We start from the raw sequence: 18,220 nt of genomic DNA on the forward strand, positions 1-18,220 counted from the left end.
CCGGAACTTTGATGCACGGTCCACTGGATCGATGCATAGCTGAGCCAGAACGATGCAGCCAGACTTCCCACGAGAAGAATTGATGCAGTGCCTGCCGTGCAACAGAAATTCCCCGCATCGCCCACCGGATCAACGCGGCTCCTGTTTACTTCAGCCTGCACGCCCAATAATTCTCTGCATTGTCCGAGAGGCGTCCGAATACCCCACAAACCAAAGAGGATCGAAGTCAGCACATCGGAAATCGACGCAAAGCCTTCTCTGCGTGGAAAATTATCGATGCATCGTCTGTGTGTGCCCGGAGAAACTGACACACACCTCCCCATTTTCCACACATCTCCTGCTCTGCTGTCCCTTGCGGAGAATTTGAACACAAACCAGGTACTTTGTGCTTGCAAGAGACACTTGTTGCTTTTTAAAGACTCTTTTTATCATTCTCTAAAGTGATATTTCAATGTCTACGTATCAAATCTTGATTGTTTTGACCTGCATTTAACCAGATAAATATTCTATATTTTTCTAAACACTGTGTGGTGTTTTTTTGTGGTACTATACTGTGTTATTGCATGATTTATTGCACAAATACTTTACACATTGCCTTCTAGGTTAAGACTGACTGCTCAGTGCCAAGCTACCAGAGGGTGGGCACAGGATAATTTGGATTGTGTGTGACTTACCCAGACAAGAGTGAGGGTCCGTGCTTGGACGAGGTGTAACCTGACTGCCAACCAAAGACCACATTTCTAACATTGGTGATCAGCGGTGAGGATAGGACTTGTATTTGTGCAGTGGCATACAATAGCTACGTGTACACTACCTACCCACAGTTGAAGGTCAACTTGATTTTTTATCTTTTTCTACAATTTTGTTTTTCTACCTGACATTTTTACTAAATTCTCATTCAACATGTCTCTGGCTGGGTCTCAAGCAGGAGCTGAAGATTTTGACCTTGTCAAGCTGGAGATATACACTGGTAACCAGCTGAAGGGGTTCTGCAAGAGGATGGGAGTACCTACCCGGGGTGCCTCCAGAAAGAAAGAATACCAAAAGGTGCTGAGGGTGTTGGCAGAAGCCCATTCAGATGAGAATGTTGAGGAGGAGGGACCAGAGGATGGCTTCTCAGAGGCTTTTTTGCCAGTAGTGGGGGATGTTACGCCTGGAATTGTGACCCCTGCTAAACCTCGAGCAGTGTCTCTAGCCATGGCCTGACCACAGAGGAAAGGAGGGAGGAGAGAGAATTTCAACTACAAATGGCAAAGTTAAACATGGAGGCAGAGGAGAGAAAAGCAGAGAGAGAGAGGCTGAAAGAGCAGCCAAACAAGCTGAAGCTGAGAGAGCCTTGTCTGAAAAGAAACTTTTGTTGGCTTATGAACTGAGTCTCAAAGAGCTGGAGATCAAGGCGAGGCAGTCTGAGTCCAGCAGTGATGGTGGCAGCATACATGCAGGACCTGCTGGGGAAAGGAAGGTTTGTATACCCAAAAATGTAGTGCCAAGTTATGTGATGGGAGATACATTGATAAGTGGCTGGCTGCTTATGAAATTGCACTAAGGGTTCATGGGGTCTCTGAGGAGCAATGGGGGCGGCCTTGTGGTGGTATGTTCCAATAGTGAGGAGGGACACACTTCTTACACTGGATCCAAAAGATCAAAACGTATAAGCACCCATGAAAACCCCTTTACTTGCCAAGTTTGGGCTGACTCCTGAGGTATACCGTCATTGGTTCAGGGACAGCACCAAACTCTCCACACAAACTTGGGTAGACTTCTTTGATTTTTCCAGTAAAGCACTGAATGGATGGGTGCGGGGCAGCAAAGTAAATGATTATACAGGGTTATATAATTTGATTCTGAGAGAGCATATGCTCAGTATTTGTTTTACAGAGTTGCACCAGCACTTGGTAGACAGTAAGTTGACTGATCCTAGGAAGCTTACTGCTGAGGCGGACCTCTAAGCAAGCACCAGAGTGTACAAGAAGGTATCTGGGGGGGACACCCACAAAGGTAGTTAGGGTTCTCACCAGAAGAAAGAGGGGGGGAAATCTTAAAAACAAGGAGTTTTCAAAAGGCCCCCAAAACAATTCCCAGGAGGGTGGTGGTACCCAGTCCCAGCCTGAGTCTGAGAAGAGGCCAGGATTCTTTGACAAGAAGAAAGGGAAGTTTTATCCCCAAATGCCTAGAGTGCTTCAAGTTTGGACACCCTAAGGGCGACTCCCAGTGTCCAAAGAGGGCACTGCCCACCACTGGAGTGCAGACACCTGGGTTGGCTAGTGTAGCGCTCTGGGGGAGATGGTCCCAGTTAGCTTGGGGGAACAGATAGAGATATCACTAGTGTCCCTGGGAGATAAGGAAATGGTGCCAAAAGACCACATGTCTGCCAATATTTCCAAGTATAGGCAGTGGGCCACCATTGATGGGCAAAGGGTGGAGGCTCTGCGTGACATAGGAGCCAGCATGACTACTGTCAGGGGTCAGCTGGTGTCAGCAGAGAAAGCCATCCCTAATACATTGCACCACGTCATAGTCGCTGACAATCGTGAGACCCACCTACTGGTCTCTCTGGGTCCTTTCGAGTGGGGGGGGTCTCTGGTACTCTAAAAGTAGCTGTGAGTCCTGCCATGCCTGTAGATTGTCTGTTAGGCAATTATCTTGAGCACACTGCCTGGAAGGAGGTAGAGCTCAGATCCCACCTGGAGATGTTAGGTTTGCCTGAATAGGTCTGCATGACCACATGGTCCATGGCTGCCCGGGAAGGGTGTCAACGGTGTCTGGAGCCTGAAACAATGACCCAGACAGCTGCACAGAGGAAGGGCAAAGGACGCGGGAAACCAGCCCAAGATATTCCTGTGGTGGTTGAAGGGGTCCCAGAGCCAACTGGGGAGGATATTGCAGACCTGGGTCACCTGCCTGAGCTTGCTGGTTGGCAAGTGGAGGGCAGGCTAACCATGGAGGAATTTCGCAAAGCGCAAAAGGAGTGCCCCCATCTTGAGGGTCTGAAGAAACAGGCCTTAGCCCAAGCAGCAGATGAAGCCTCTGGCGATCACCACATATATTGGGAGAATGATCTCCTCTACAGTGAGCCTAAGGTACCAGCCACTGGGGCAGCACATGTGCTGGTGGTTCCCCAGTGTTACTGGGCCTTACTACTGGGCCTGGCTCACAAAATCCCCCTGGCAAGACTTTTGGGGCAAGACAAGACCTTTGCCAAGCTTGTCGCCCACTTTTATTGGCCTCGAATGCGGGTAGCTTCAGATGCGTTCTGTAGGTCCTGCCCAACCTGCCAGACTAGTGGGAAGACAGGGAAAATGCTTAAGGCCCCCCTGATCCCACTCCCAGTCATTGACACCCCATTTCAAAGAGTGGGCATCGACATCACTGGTCCCATGGACCCCAAAACAGCCCTAGGCAACAGGTTTATCCTGGTTTTGGTGGACCATGCTACCCGCTATCCAGAGGTAATCCCTCTAAGGACAGTGACTGCACTGGTGGTGATTAGAGCTCTGATGGGGATATTTACCCATGTAGTGTTCCCAAAGGAGGTTGTGTCTAACAGAGGCACAAACTTCATGTCAGCGTACATGAAGTCCATATGGGATGAGTGTGGGGTAACCTACCGGTTTACCACCCCTTACTATCTTCAAACCAATGGGCTTGTTGAAAGGTTCAACAAGACCCTGAAAGGCATGATCACTGGCCTACTTGAGGCCATGAGGCATAAGTGGGACGTCCTCTTGCCATGCCTTCTCTTTGCTTATAGGGAGGTGCCCCAGAAAGGGGTGCAATTCAGGCCCTTTGAACTTATCTATGGTTACCCTGTCAGGGGACCATTAAGCATAGAAAAGGAGGGATGGGAGAAAGCTCCCAAGAAACCTCCCCAGGATGTGGTCAGTTACATGCTGGCCCTCCGCAACCAGACACATTGTCTCTGGAAACAGGCCAAAAGCAACCTTGAGGCCAGTCAAGAGGTGATGAAGGAGTGGTATGGCCAGAAGGCCACTCTGGTAGAATTCTCACCTGGAGATAAAGTATGGGTGATGGAGCCAGTAGAGCCTAGAGCTCTCCAGGACCACTGGACTGGCCCATTCGAAGTCAGGGAGCAAAAGGGGGAGGCCACTTACCTAGTGGACCTCAAGAACCCTAGAAACCCCCTGAGGGTTCTCCACCACAACAGACTGAAGCCTCATTTTGAGAGGTCTGACTTCTGTATGCTTCTTGTGACGGATGAGGGCATGGAAGAGGAGAGTGAACCTCTCCCTGACCTCCTATCTGCCAAGGAAGGTGATGGGTACGTGGAGGGTGTTAATCTCTCTGACTCCCTGACTCTAGACCAGAGGGGAGACTGCTACCAGTTATTGGAGCAGTTCTCTTCCCTGTTCTCCCTCACTCCTGGGCTCTCACACTTGTGTGTCCACAAAATTGACACAGGAGACAGTCCACCTGTGAGGAAAAAAATTTACTGGGTGTCAGACAAAGTGAGGTCCAGCATCAAGGATGAAGTTTCCAAGATGCTGGCTCTTGGGGTGATAGAGAAGTCCAGTAGTCCCTGGTCCAGCCCAGTGGTGTTGGTTCCCAAGGCTGCTACCCCTGGTGCCAAGCCAGAACTTAGGTTCTGCCTGGACTACCGGGGTCTCAACTCTGTCACAAAGACAGATGCTCACCCCATCCCCCGAGCTGATGAGCTTGTAGACAGACTTGGCGCTGCCAAGTTCCTTAGTACCTTTGACCTCATGTCAGGGTACTGGCAGATCGCCTTGACTAAAAGGGCTCAAGAGAGATCCACTTTCTCTATTCCTGAGGGCCATTACCAATTCAGAGTAATGCCCTTTGGATTAAATAATGTCCCTGCAGCCTTCCAACTGTTGGTTAATGGGTTCCTAGCTGGCCAGGGTGCCTTTTGCGCAGCCTACCTAGATGACATTGCCGTCTATAGTTCCAGCTGGTAGAAACACCTGCTCCACCTCAAGGTAGTGCTTCAGGCCCTGCAACCGGCAGGCCTGACCATCAAGGCCAGTAAGTGCCAGATTGGGCAGGGTTCCGTAGTGTACTTGGGACATCTAGCAGGTGGTGGCAAGGTGCAGCCTCTCGAGGCCAAGATTGACACTATCAAGGCCTGGCAACCACCAGAAACCAAACAGAGGAGAGCCTTCTTAGGCCTCACAGGATATTACTGCAGGTTTCTTAAGGGATTTGGCACCATAGTAGCCCCCTTAACTGAACTGACACCCAAGAAACAACCAAGGTTGGTGAATTAGACAGAGGCTTGTCAGAAAGCTTTGACTCCCTGAAGGAAGCCATGTGCACGGCCCCCGTGCTCAAGGCACCTGACTACTTCCAGGAATTTATTGTGCAGACGGACGCTTCAGAGCATGGCATAGGGCGGTTCTAGCACAGCTAAATGAGGAGGGCCTAGACCAACCAGTAGTCTTTATTAGCAAAAGACCAACATCACAGGAACAAAGGTGGAGTGCTATTGAGAGAGAAGCATTTGCTGTGGTCTGGGCACTGAAGAAGTTGAGACCATACCTGCTTGGGACTCACTTCCGGGTTCAGACAAACCACAGGCCCCTCAGATGGCTCATGCAGATGAGGGGCGAAAATCCTAAACTCTTGAGGTGGTCCATTTCCCTACAGAAGATGGACTTTACGGTGGAGCATCGCCCGGGGATTGACCACACCAATGCTGATGGTCTCTCCAGATGATTCCTCCTTTGCGATGAGAGCTCCCAGAAGGTTGGATAGCTCTTCCCACTTTCAGCTGGGGGGGACACATGTTAGACATGACAGCCTTAGGGTGGTCACCCCTAACTTTTTGCCTGCCTCCCTCCACTTTTTGGACACTGTTTTTGCTGGTTTTAGGACTCTGCACAATTTACCACTGATAACCAGTGCTAAAGTGCATATGCCCTCTCCCTTAAAACATGGTGACATTGGTTCATACCCAATTGGCTTATTTAATCTACTTGTAAGTCCCCAGTAAAGTGCACTACATGTGCCCAGGGCCTGTAGATTATATGCTACTAGTGGGCCTGCAGCACTGATTTACCCACCCACATAAGTAGCCCCTTAACCATACCTCAGGCCTGCCATTGCAAGACCTGTATGTGCAAGTTTCACTGCTACGTCGACTTGGCATTTAAGAGTACTTGCCTAGCCTTAAACTCCCCTTTTTTTACATATAAGTCACCCCTAACGTAGGCCCTAGGTAATCCTTAGGGCAGGGTGCTATGTTGGTAAAAGGCAGGACATATACCTGTGTAGTTTATTTGTCCTGGTAGTGTAGAACTCCTAAATTCGTTTTACAGTGCTGTGAGGCCTGCTCCTTTCATAGGCTAACATTAGGACTACCCTCATATTCTGGTTGAGTGTTAGATTCTGATCTGAAAGGAGTAACAAGGTCATATTTAGTATGGCCAGAATGGTAATACAAAATCCTGCTGACTGGTGAAGTTGGATTTAATATTACTATTTTAGAAATGCCACTTTTAGAAAGTGAGCATTTCTCTGCCTTACAATCCACGTCTGGATAGGTTACTTGACAGCTCCCTTGTGCATTTCACTCACACAACCCCAAACATAGGATGGTCAGTCACACCTGCACACATCTGCATACTAAATGGGTCTTCCTGGGCTGGGAGGGTGGAGGGCCTGAAACTTACATTTGAAAGGACAGTGGCCTGCCCTCACACGATGGACTGCCAAACCCCCTACTGGACCCTGGCAGACAGGATGGAACTGAAAGGGGACCTTGTGCACTTCTAAGCCACTCTTTGAAGTCTCCCCCACTTCAAAGGCACATTTTGGGTATTTAAACAGGGTCTCTGACCTTACCAACTCAGACACTTCTGGACAAGATACCACTGGTGAGGAAACTCTGAACCAGACCCTGCAACCTGCCAAGAGGAACTGCCTGGCTGCCCAAAGGACTCACCTGACTGTTTTTCTGCAAAGGACTGCTGCCCTGCTGTTGCCTTGCTGCCTTGCAGCCTCTGCTGAGAAGTGCTCTCCAAGCGCTTGGATAGAGCTTGCCTCCTGTTGCTTGAAGTCTCAGGGCCAAAAAGACATCTTCCTGCAAAGAACTCCTTGTGTGGCAAATATTTGATACACAGCCTGCCAGAAATGATGCACAACCTGCATCGCAGTGAGAAAATCACTGCACGCCGAACTGGAATGACGCAGCCCTGCTCCCCAAGAGGAGATCGACGCAGCACCAGCATTGCGACTGGAACTTTGAGGCAACAGCCCACTGGACCGACGCATAGTGAAGCCGAAACGACGCAGCCAGACTTCCTATGAGAAGAATCAACGCAGGGCCTGCTGTGCAACAGAAAATGTACCTGCATCGCCCACCGGATTGACACAGCTCCTGTTGACTTTGTCCTGCATGACCAGGATTTCTCTGCATCATCCCCGGGGGATCCAAATATCCTGCAACCCAAAGAGGATCCAAGTCAGTGCGCCAGAAATCAACGCAAAGTCTTCTCTGCGTGGAAAATGATCGACGCATCGTCTGTGTGCGTCCGGAGAACCTGGCGCACACCTCCCCGTTTTCCACGCATCTCCTCCACTGGTGTACCTTGCGGAGAATTTGAATGCAAACCAGGTACTTTGTGCTTGCAAGAGACACATGTCGCTTTTTAAGGACTAAAGACTCTTTTTATAATTCTCTAAAGTGATATTTTAATGTCTACTTATCAAATCTTGATCGTTTTGACTGCATTTAACCAGATAAATATTCTATATTTTTCTAAACACTGTGTGGTGTATTTTTGTGGTACAATACTGTGTTATTGCATGATTTATTGCACAGATACTTTACACATTGCCTTCTAGGTTAAGCCTGACTGCTCAGTGCCAAGCTACCAGAGGGTGGGCACAGGATAATTTGGATTGTTTGTGACTTACCCTGACTAGAGTGAGGGTGCTTGCTTGGACAGGGGGTAACCTGACTGCCAACCAAAGACCGTATTTCTAACAGGATGACCCTGCAAAAAGGGCCAGGTCCAACAGTAATGAAAACAGTCTAACTTATAGTGAAGTCTAATTTTAAATTACAATTTTGAAAATGCCACTTTTAGAAAGTTTGAGCTTTTCTGCCTTAGCCATTTGGTGTCTGCAGCCTGTCTCTGGGTCCCATGACTGGGTGTAGTTGACAGCTGGGCTTGTGTGTTCCTCCTAGACTGCCATACACAATTGAGAGCTAGGGAATGCCTGGATGGGCCATCACTGGCAGTATAGGTGATAGGAGCTGGACTTTGCCCCATTTACATTTGACTAGACAGTGTCCTGCCTCCACACAAAGGGCTACAAAGGCACAATTGGATATAAATACTGTACCTCAGACACCAACTCTTCAGTACACTTTTGGACCTGTGAATTCTCTGCCAGGAAGAATGACTGCTGTGCTGCTGAAAGGACTGCCACTCTGCTGGACTGGTGCTCTGAAGGACTTCTGACCTGCTGTGCTGACCATCTACCTTCTGGCCTGTATAAGAAGGAATGAACCTGCATTTCTTGAACCCAGAACCCCAGAGTGACTTCATGGCTTAGTTGGCTGGCTTCCTGATCTGAAGTCTCAGGGAGACAACAGGATTCCAACAACTTTGCACATGGACTCTGCCATCTGTGAGTCTGCCCTGCCAAGTGGTGCTCACAAGTCCTGGACCTTTGGAAGTGGGATCCATCAGAACCGGTGCATTCCCTCTGCTGCATGGCACAGCCCCAAGCAGAACTTATACATCAGCACTGCAGTGTGGATTGGACCAGTCACAAATACCCGCATCACCCCTGCAGCATTTTCGGAACCGTCAATGTGCAATGCATCCTCAGGTCAAGCCCTCGCACCCCTCATCAACAGCAGCATTGATGCCTGACTCCGCATCACAGCCTCACAGCTCCCCAAATCCAATGCATCACCCCAACTGTGAGACACATCCCCAAAGCTGGATTTTGCTTCGCAATCCCATGTCGATGGGATCTTCGGTGATGATGCAGGATCTCGTACCACAGCTTTAACGCACCTCAGAACCGATGCATCACGCCGTCTGCGTGACACATCTTTGACGTGCATCCTCACAACGCTTTACAAACCAGAATTTAAGGTACTTTGTTCAGTGAGCCTAACTGAGTCTCTTTAGCCAGCCCACACTCCATAATGGTCGGCCTGACCTTGTGACATTATCCCGGTCCTGCGGGACCAAATATCCACAATTGGCATTTTGTGCTTTTTTGAAACTTTGTTCACTAAAATGTTTTAAATTGCATATCTTTGGTTCTACGTGTTGGATTTTTGTCATTGATCAGTGTAGGGAAAGGTGCGGAAGACATTGTGACGTGAAGGGTTAATTAGTCTGAGCAGTGTAGATGAGCGTGATGCCTGCAGAAACCTGAGCCATACGTGGAAAAGTCCACGATGTCGCTTTCAAGCTTGTTTTCCAACATTCCATAGATAAAATTATCCGCAGCTGCATGTGCAAGAAGCAGGAAGTGTGGGAGAGGGACGTGAAGGTCATTCTAACCCTGAGAAAGGGAGTCCAGGAAAAGGCCAGAAAAATAATGGTTAGTGAACAACAGAGCTGCCAAGGGACGTGTGCTGATAACATAGCTAGAAAATGCGAGAAAGGGCTAGAGTCCAAGCTTCAGATTATTTAAGCACTGAAGCGCGGGTGAGGGGATTGAAGCTCGCAGATGGAGTTGTGCAAGCTGCCATTGCCCACATCGTTGCTTCCCTGGCTGTGCTGTTCTTAGACCATGACGCTCGAAGGGGAGAGAGATTCGAGCAGGCGGGAGAGGGCTGCCAAGCATTGTGGATAAAGTTAAGTTCCACCCAGGGATGAAAGGCCTTTGTTTCTCTGCTTTATTCTGATTGATTAACATACTTGCACTATGTTTATAATCTGATGTATTCTGCTCATTTATATTTGCTCTTTCCTTGAACGTCTTTATGTGAATATGATGCAGTAGCTGAAATATGCATTTCGTAGACAGTCAACCAATGCAGTGTTTCAATTGGTGAACTCTTTGCTCCCACATAAATAGATGCTCTCTATTGCTATTTTTCATTCTACTTTGTTAATGTGTCAAACGCATATATTTTACTGAAAATTCTATTAAAGCTAAGTTGTGTACATTACTGGTGTGTGGTCCTTCATTGAGTCCTTATTGACTTATATCGATCAGATCAGGTGTCAATCAATCACCTGGATTAGACAGTCATGTTTCTTCTTGTTTTTTTTTATTAAAGAAATTTCTATTTTTCTAATTTGGTGTGGGATCCTTTTTGTGAGGTGTTTCCACTTTACCACTGTTTGAAGTAGTACACAAATACTTTACACATGGCCTTTAAGTTAAGCCTGACTACTCTGTGCTAAACTACCAAAAGGTTGAGTGGAGGTTAATTTAGTGTTGTCTTGGGCCTCACCTTGACAAGGATTGTGGTTGCTGCCTGACCAGTACTCACAACCCAGTCTACTAAGAACCCAATTTCTTACAATCACCCACCACCAGTGGAATGGAAAAGAGAAAACCCACATATTTATGAAGGGTTCAAGGGAAGGGATTCTCTACCAGGAAAAAAATCTATGAGAAGAACAATAACTGTTCGAATGACAACTCTGCATGACTTAGACATGCAGAATTTCTAAATCACAGAAAATGCGAATATGTACATTTTGGTTCTATGAGTACCTTTCTGACTAATATAGATTTCCTGGAGTACTACTAGGATAACTGTATTTCTCCAGAAAGTGAGAATTCTAATCCTCTAAACCTATGTGAGTATGCTGCGAAATTTTGTCTGTCATATTTTGTACATTGGTTCCAGTGTAATTTTTTTAAAGTTTCATGTTATGTAAAGAATTACATTTCCGTAGAGTTGTAAAATGTGGTCTACTTTGTATATGGTTTCAGTCTGTAAACACCTGTACTTAGCTGATCAAAATGAAAAGAAAAATAAGGGAAATGAGAAAAACAAATATTTGTAAAATGCATTTAGATTTTCGTAATTCATAAAGGGGTCATTTGGCATTTATCACTGGAATGTCAGCATCCATCATTAACAATCTACAGTAATTTAAAATTAATACTGAAAAAATAAATCTTCAACATCTATCGACTGAAGCAATATTTTCAAGGATTTCTGTGGTAATTAAGCCAATTAAAAAAAAAACAATGGTTGAAGTCAGCTCCACACTTACGAACGACAAAAGGCCACACATTCGTTTTCGTTGATTAGCATGCATCTTTCAGTATTAATAGGGGAACCTTGTAGCGTTTGTGATTCCATCTACGTCAGGGATATGTATTTTTTGGTTGAAACAGAATGTTACCTGTGGGATTATCCCCTTCAAAGCTCACATGAAACAGCTGTTATTGTATTACATCGAAGGTCAGTTTTTTCGGCTGTGATGTATAAAGTTTTAAAATATGCCTCCTGGACATTTTCATCTCTGTACAGCTTTTCCATAGGTAGCTGAACTACAATGTCTAGGAGTCTGGGCCGTTGCTTGACAATACAATATTTTTAATCGATATTAGCTTGTGTGTACACACGCGTGTGTACACACGCCTCTGCGCGCGCACACATACGGCTAATATGAAGAGTGAGTAAAACTGTATTTAGTAGTAAAACCTGTTGGTGTGAGTCCCAGTAATCTCTTTTTTTTAGTTTACTTGATACAGTTCAGTTCTGAAAAAATAATAATGCCGACGTTTTTGTGAAGTTTTAACATTCATGCCGGCCTGATATTCCATTCAGAACGCTGCCACGCACGCTATGCTAAAATCTCACTATGTCTTCCCCACGACCAAATCTACATTGTCGTTTGGGTCACAATATCCCTAGATTGCGAACAGCAGTAAACACACTCTTACCGTTCTAGAATGAATTTCTTTGGCGTACAACGGGAAAAGGAATTCCGACTCCCCTTCCAAGCGAAGTCCCTCACTTGTAACACGCAGGTGACCCATTCCAGTCTGTGAAGAGAAACATCACACGTGCACTTTAGAACCGTCCCGGTGAACACTATAGTTTGTGCTTCACTTGCATAGTTTCAGAATAACACAATTCAGGCTGTTCTTTTTTTGACTCTTGCTTGTAAAACATGTATTTAATCAAACCCAGATGTTCTAAAATGTCACGTTACATGTGTAGTACTCATCGTAAAATGTCACGTTACATGTGTAGTGCTCTTCAGTTTCACAAGATTAACATCCTAAAGATCGTGCTCGAGCATTACCAGCAAAGGCTAGTAAACCCCGCGCTCTTCAGGCATTACTACAAGTGGACGCTTCAACCGCAGCGGCTCCATTAAGGACTTTCGTAAAAAAGGCCTACGTCTGCCTTTAAGTCACATCTGTAGCTTTCACATGTTTTAAGAAACAGTCCAGAGTACATGGAATTCACGAAAAAACAGAAGACACGGCAGTTCAGGAAAGTAATTTCTACACATTGTTAAATTAATTTTCAAAGTATTTTCTTCAATATCTCACTTTAAAACTGGAGCGATTGGCCCCCCTTCCCACAATTTCTTCAACAGTTACACCTAGAACTTCTAGTTGTAGCTTAAATCTGCACATAGAAGTGGAAATCAACCTTGTTGTAATTACCGAAAAAGTTTACATCTGGGTGACTGTGCACAATATTCGAATGAGATCCGGATAATCACCCCCTCACACATTCTTGCGGACGCCCACAATGTCACGAGAGAAAACAACAGAAGTGTAGGACACTTTAGTAATTCATGCACTGCCTGTTTATGAGCCTTTGTAGACATGGTGTGACTAACGGGCTTGTAAATTACTCCCATCTACCAGCGTAAATCAGTCGTTACTGTCAAAGTTCTCTTTGTATCTTTGTAAATCAGGGCCGGCACCATAGTTAGCGGATGACCACAAATGGGTGACTGATCATATCCAATGGCAGGTTGCAATAGCTCTGGATCCCTAATGCTGAATTAAAAACATGAAAAACTATTAACATCTGTTCTTCTTGGCATAGTGGGGTGAAGAGGGGCTACAATTTACCTTTGCCCACTTTATCAAACTGATAAACTGGGAGGAGGAGGCTGCAAGCACCCTTGCTGGTTGCTTTGAAGGACTTCGCTGGTGCAAGCTTCCTGTTGAATACACTTCATATTTCATCAGCTATGGTGAGCTGCAGAGTTGGTCCGTGAATATTAACGTGACAAGCTACTTAGCCTAAATATTAACTGCATCCTTGACATAACGAGGCCTAACATGCTGCTGTTTGCTCACTTATTCTTGTTACATGCAGATTTACATTTATTCAAAAAGTTTGTGCTTGAAAACTGTGTCCCTCTGTGTTGGAAATGGGGTCTTTGGTTGACAGTCAGGTTACCCCCTGTTCAAGCAAGGACCCTCACTCTAGTCAGGGTAAAAGAGAATCACCCTCAGCTAACCCCTGCTTACCCCCTTGGTAGCTTGGCAGAGCAGTAGGCTTAACTTCAGAGTGCTAGGTGTAAAGTATTTGTACCAACACACACAGTAACTTAATGAAAACACTACAAAATGACACAACACCAGTTTAGAAAAATAGGAAGTATTTATCTAAACAAAACAAGACCAAAACTACAAAAATCCAACATACACAAGTCAAGTTATGAATTTTTAAAGATTAAACTCAAAAATAGCTCTTAGAAACAAAAATGCTTCGATGAGATGTTAACACGGCGTCGTGACGGAGTCGTTCCCAACAAGCTGACACCAGCGGCGCCAGACACAGAGTCGCGTAGACCCCCAAGTACAGTACCTTTGGTGAAGAGTGAAAACAAGCCGATGCGCGAAGTCGGGGATAGCGGCGTCTGTGCGAAACGTTGAATCCGCGCACTTCGAGCGGCGTCGGTCACGACGTGGTGCGGCGACTTCCACTGAGTCGCGGACTTCAGCGAGGCTGCAGCGGCGTCAGGCCTACGAAGAGCGTCGCGTTCCAGCGAAGGTCACGGCGTCGGGTGCAGGCGGTGTCACCGGATTGAGCAGCGCCGTCGGTCCGAAGTCGTCCGAAGTCGATTTCCTTGGATTTCCACCAGCTTTCCTTTCAAGGGCCCAGGGACTGGATAGGGCACCACTTGTCAGAGCAGGAGTCTCTCCAGAGACTCCAGGTGCTGGCAGAGAGAAGTCTTTGCTGTCCCTGAGACTTCAAACAACAGGAGGCAAGCTCTAAATCAAGCCCTTGGAGATTTCTTCACAAGATGGAAGGCACACAAAGTCCAGTCTTTGCCCTCTTACTCTGGCAGAAGCAGCACTGCAGGAAAGCTCCACAAAGCACAGTCACAGGCAGGGCAGCACTTCTTCCTCAGCTATTCAGCTCTTCTCCAGGCAGAGGTTCCTCTTGGTTCCAGAAGTGTTTCTAAAGTCTGTGGTTTTGGGTGCCCTTCTTATACCCAATTTTTCCTTTGAAGTAGGCCTACTTCAAAGTAAAGTCTCTTTTGAATGTGAAATCCTGCCTTGCCCATGCCAGGCCCCAGACACTCACCAGGGGGTTGGAGACTGCATTGTGTGAGGACAGGCACAGCCCTTTCAGGTGTAAGTGACCACTCCTTCCCTTCCTCCTAGCACAGATGGCTCATCAGGAAATGTAAACTACACCCCAGCTCCCTTTGTGTCACTGTCTAGTGTGAGGTGCAACCAGCCCAACTGTCAAACTGACCCAGACAGGGAATCCACAAACAGGCAGAGTCACAGAAATCGTATAAGCAAGAAAATGCTCACTTTCTAAAAGTACCATTTTCAAACGCACAATCTCAAAATCAACTTTACTAAAAGATGTATTTTTAAATTGTGAGCTCAGAGACTCCAAACTCCACATGTCCATCCGCTCCCAAAGGGAATCTACACTTTAATGATATTTAAAGATAGCCCCCATGTTAACCTATGAGAGGGACAGGCCTTGCAACAGTGAAAAACGAATTTAGTAATAATTCTCTGTTAGGACATATAAAACACATTACTATATGTCCTACCTTAACCATACACTGCACCCTGCCCTTCGGACTACCTAGGGCCTACCTTAGGGGTGTCTTACATGTAATAAAAGGGAAGGTTTAGGGATGGCAAGTGGGTACACTTGCCAAGTCAAATTTACAGTTAAAATGGCACACACAAACACTGCAGTGGCAGGTCTGAGACATGATTACAGAGCTACTTACGTGGGTGGCACAACCAGTGCTGCAGGCCCACTAGTAGTATTTGATTTACAGGCCCTGGGCACGTCTAGTGCACTGTACTAGGGACTTACTAATAAAACGAATATGCCACTCATGGATAAGCCAATTACATACACATTTTGTAAAGGATCCCTTGCGCTTTAGCACTAATTAGCAGTGGTAAAGTGCCCAGAGTAACAAAAACAGCAAAACAGAGCCCAGCACACATCAACAACCTGGGAAACAGAGGCAAAAAGTTAAGGGAGACCACGCCAAGGATGAAAAGTCTAACAGATGGGAGTTTAGCATTTCCTGTCCACAGAATATTTAATTTGAGGAGCTTAGTTAAGGTGCTGAATGATCTGACACCCCCTCCCAGACCAGCACAGTTCGAGGCATTAGCAATCTGGGAGTTAGTAACCAGACAGCAACAGAAATTTAAAAGGAGGATGAGAAAAGCAGAGAAGACACTAGCGGAGGCTAGATGAGACAGGGATCAGAAATTGTGGAGAGCCGAGACTTTACAGGGGATTAAACTGTCTCCAGCGATTACACAAGATAGTGAGGGAGAAGGAGGGAAAGGTACCAGAAAAACAAACAAGCCCTCCTGAGAGTAGGGAGCGGAGATCAAAGGAGTCTAGGAGATCTTTGACATTTGAGGAAGAGTCAGACAATGATGAGTTTATTTGACAGTTATTGAGAAACCGTCCCCCACCATATACAGCACAAGAGAGGGATCCGACCACTAGTGTAAACCCTTCAGCTCCGACAGAGGTTAACATGACAACGAGTCCAGTGCAGATTAATCCTAGTATGACACAGAGCGCTATGCAGAGCAACCTAAGTGCACCTATTACACCAGTAGCACAAACCTAGGTGCCACAGTCGAATGTCCCGAGGATTTACCCTGATGTGCCTATAGTGGAAGCTGCCACAAACGTAATAGCGCCAACAGCACAGGTTTTTCAGAAACCGATGTGGTTCAGACAGAACCAACTCCACTTTTACTGCCTCACTGAGTCACAAGCAGTGCCAAAATACGCGCCAATAATAGGGACATAGTCACATAGGCCCATACTGAGAAGCCAGAATACAGGAACTATACACCCACAGAATTTGAGTGCTAGACCAAGCCCAGATGCTGTATCTGTACCTGTCACCATTGGTCCAGTTGTACCTTTGTTCGCACAGGAGAATTACAGTGCAAATGGACAGGGGGTCCTGAGTCAGAATCCAATGAGGGGAGAATTTAATGAGAATATCCGAGTAGTCTCTCCTATGGGACAGACCTTTGACGGATCAAGATCATTGCTAGACCTTAGTCCATTCGGAGTTCCTCCGGATAGTGACATAGGGTCGAACGTTAGTCAGAGCCTGAAATTACGGACACCACAGTCCCCGAATACAATGATGCAACAAGTGCCAATGCCCAGGCCAACAATATTTTGTTGGAAGGTTTGACTGCCCGACAATTGACTGAATGGTTAGACAAGCTGAATACCCTGCACAGTGCTCCTAGGGGAGAGGAGTACTTGAACTATATGAGACTAGGAATGGAAGCACGTAAGCTCATTTAAGGAACTATGGGTGTGAACAGACTAGAGTCCTACACAGAAGCAGAGTTGAGATATCTGTGCCCGAAAATTACTAGGGAAGTGAGCAACGTGCATCAACTGGCAGAGAAATATGGCATAGAAATAGAGAAAACAAAGCATTTGAAAAGGAGTTACAGGTTAGATTTTGACACAAAAGACTTCGAATACATGAGATCTGCAGGAATGAAGGCACACCTTAGGGAGTTACTCCAAAGTGTCCAGACATGGGGGGCCTTAGACAAATGGGAAGGCAGATGGGTGAAGAAAAGATGGATTCTGTGGAGCTGACTGCAAATGTGCAGCAGGGCAAGGATCCAGTGAAAATTCTACCAATGAGAGAGATTCCAGGAGGGAATTTTGTTCATGTCCCTTGGAGCAGAAATGATATTCTTTCCTTTACAAATGACTATCCCAGGTTGAGAGAGAAGGCAGTAGAATGGTACTAGCAGACAGACAGATATGTGAAACTTGCAAAGTGCCTGTGGGAAGGCTTGAACATTCTATTAGAGATAGTAGTTCCAGCAGATTTGTGGGTGGAGTGCAAGAGGAGTGTAGATTGGCTGACAAAAGAACCAGAGAGAGATCCGTCTACAGGTGCGCCGTCTCTGGAAGTAGTGAAATATTACTACAAAGTGATTGAATTTTTGAAAACGAGAATTTCACCCAAAAACATTGACTGGCAGAGAATAGACAGGATATCTCAGGAAGCCAAGGAGTTGATACATGCGTATTATGAGAGATTGTTGCAGGTATTTAAGCATTACAGTGGCACAGAAACGATCGAGCCGAAAGACATAATTCATTTTGTGGAAGGAATTGAGACTTGAAATTAGCCAGATGATTAAAAGTCATTTGATTTGCAGGCAAGCAAAGCCGACTGATGAGGTGTTGCAGTATGCAAAGTACTGTAGTGATGAGATCGAGTTGAAACAGAGAAGGCTGAAAGAAAAGGTGATGGTGATGCAAATTAAAGCAGCACAAACAGGGATGCAGGGAAGTTTTCCACGGAAGCAGCAACTGCAGCAGCAGGGAAATGTGGTACTTCACAATCAAATGAGAAGTAGAGGTCGTGGAGGAATTGGTAATGGAAATCGTAGCCCTGTCTTGGGCACTGTAGTGGTCCAGAAAGATGTGCAGTGAATGAAAGACTGTTGCTTTGTCAGGCTTGCGGAGCAGTCGGACATTGGAAGCGAGAGTGCCCAATGATGGTACAGGAAGGCGTTGTTCAGCAAACAGGTGACATCAATTCAGTCCAAAACATGAGAGGACCGAGAATGAGAGGTCATAATCCAAATTTTCATACCAATATGGAACAACTACAGCATTTTCAACCCATGCAGCAGGTACAAGTGCCACGTGTACAAATGACAGTTGCAACCAGTGCAACAGCAGGTTCAAATGGTACTTAAGCAGCAAATTCAAATACCTCAAGCCCCAATGGAACAGCAGCAGGTGAGGCTTCCTCAACAGGTC

At 46.2% G+C, this 18,220-nt stretch overlaps 1 protein-coding gene across 6 annotated transcripts in view; it reads right to left on the bottom strand.

The window, feature by feature from the left end:
• Positions 1 to 18,220, bottom strand: part of SGCG (sarcoglycan gamma) — a 1,215,835-nt gene that overhangs the window by 602,865 nt on the left and 594,750 nt on the right. For all 6 annotated transcript variants that reach the window (XM_069202251.1, XM_069202248.1, XM_069202253.1 and 3 more), the window contains exon 3: positions 11,863 to 11,964. In XM_069202251.1, coding sequence (XP_069058352.1) covers positions 11,863 to 11,964 — 102 coding nt within the window. The remainder of the gene's footprint in view (positions 1 to 11,862; positions 11,965 to 18,220) is intronic.

Source organism: Pleurodeles waltl, chromosome 8 (genome assembly GCF_031143425.1).
Source record: "Pleurodeles waltl isolate 20211129_DDA chromosome 8, aPleWal1.hap1.20221129, whole genome shotgun sequence".
Taxonomy (NCBI): domain Eukaryota; kingdom Metazoa; phylum Chordata; class Amphibia; order Caudata; family Salamandridae; genus Pleurodeles; species Pleurodeles waltl.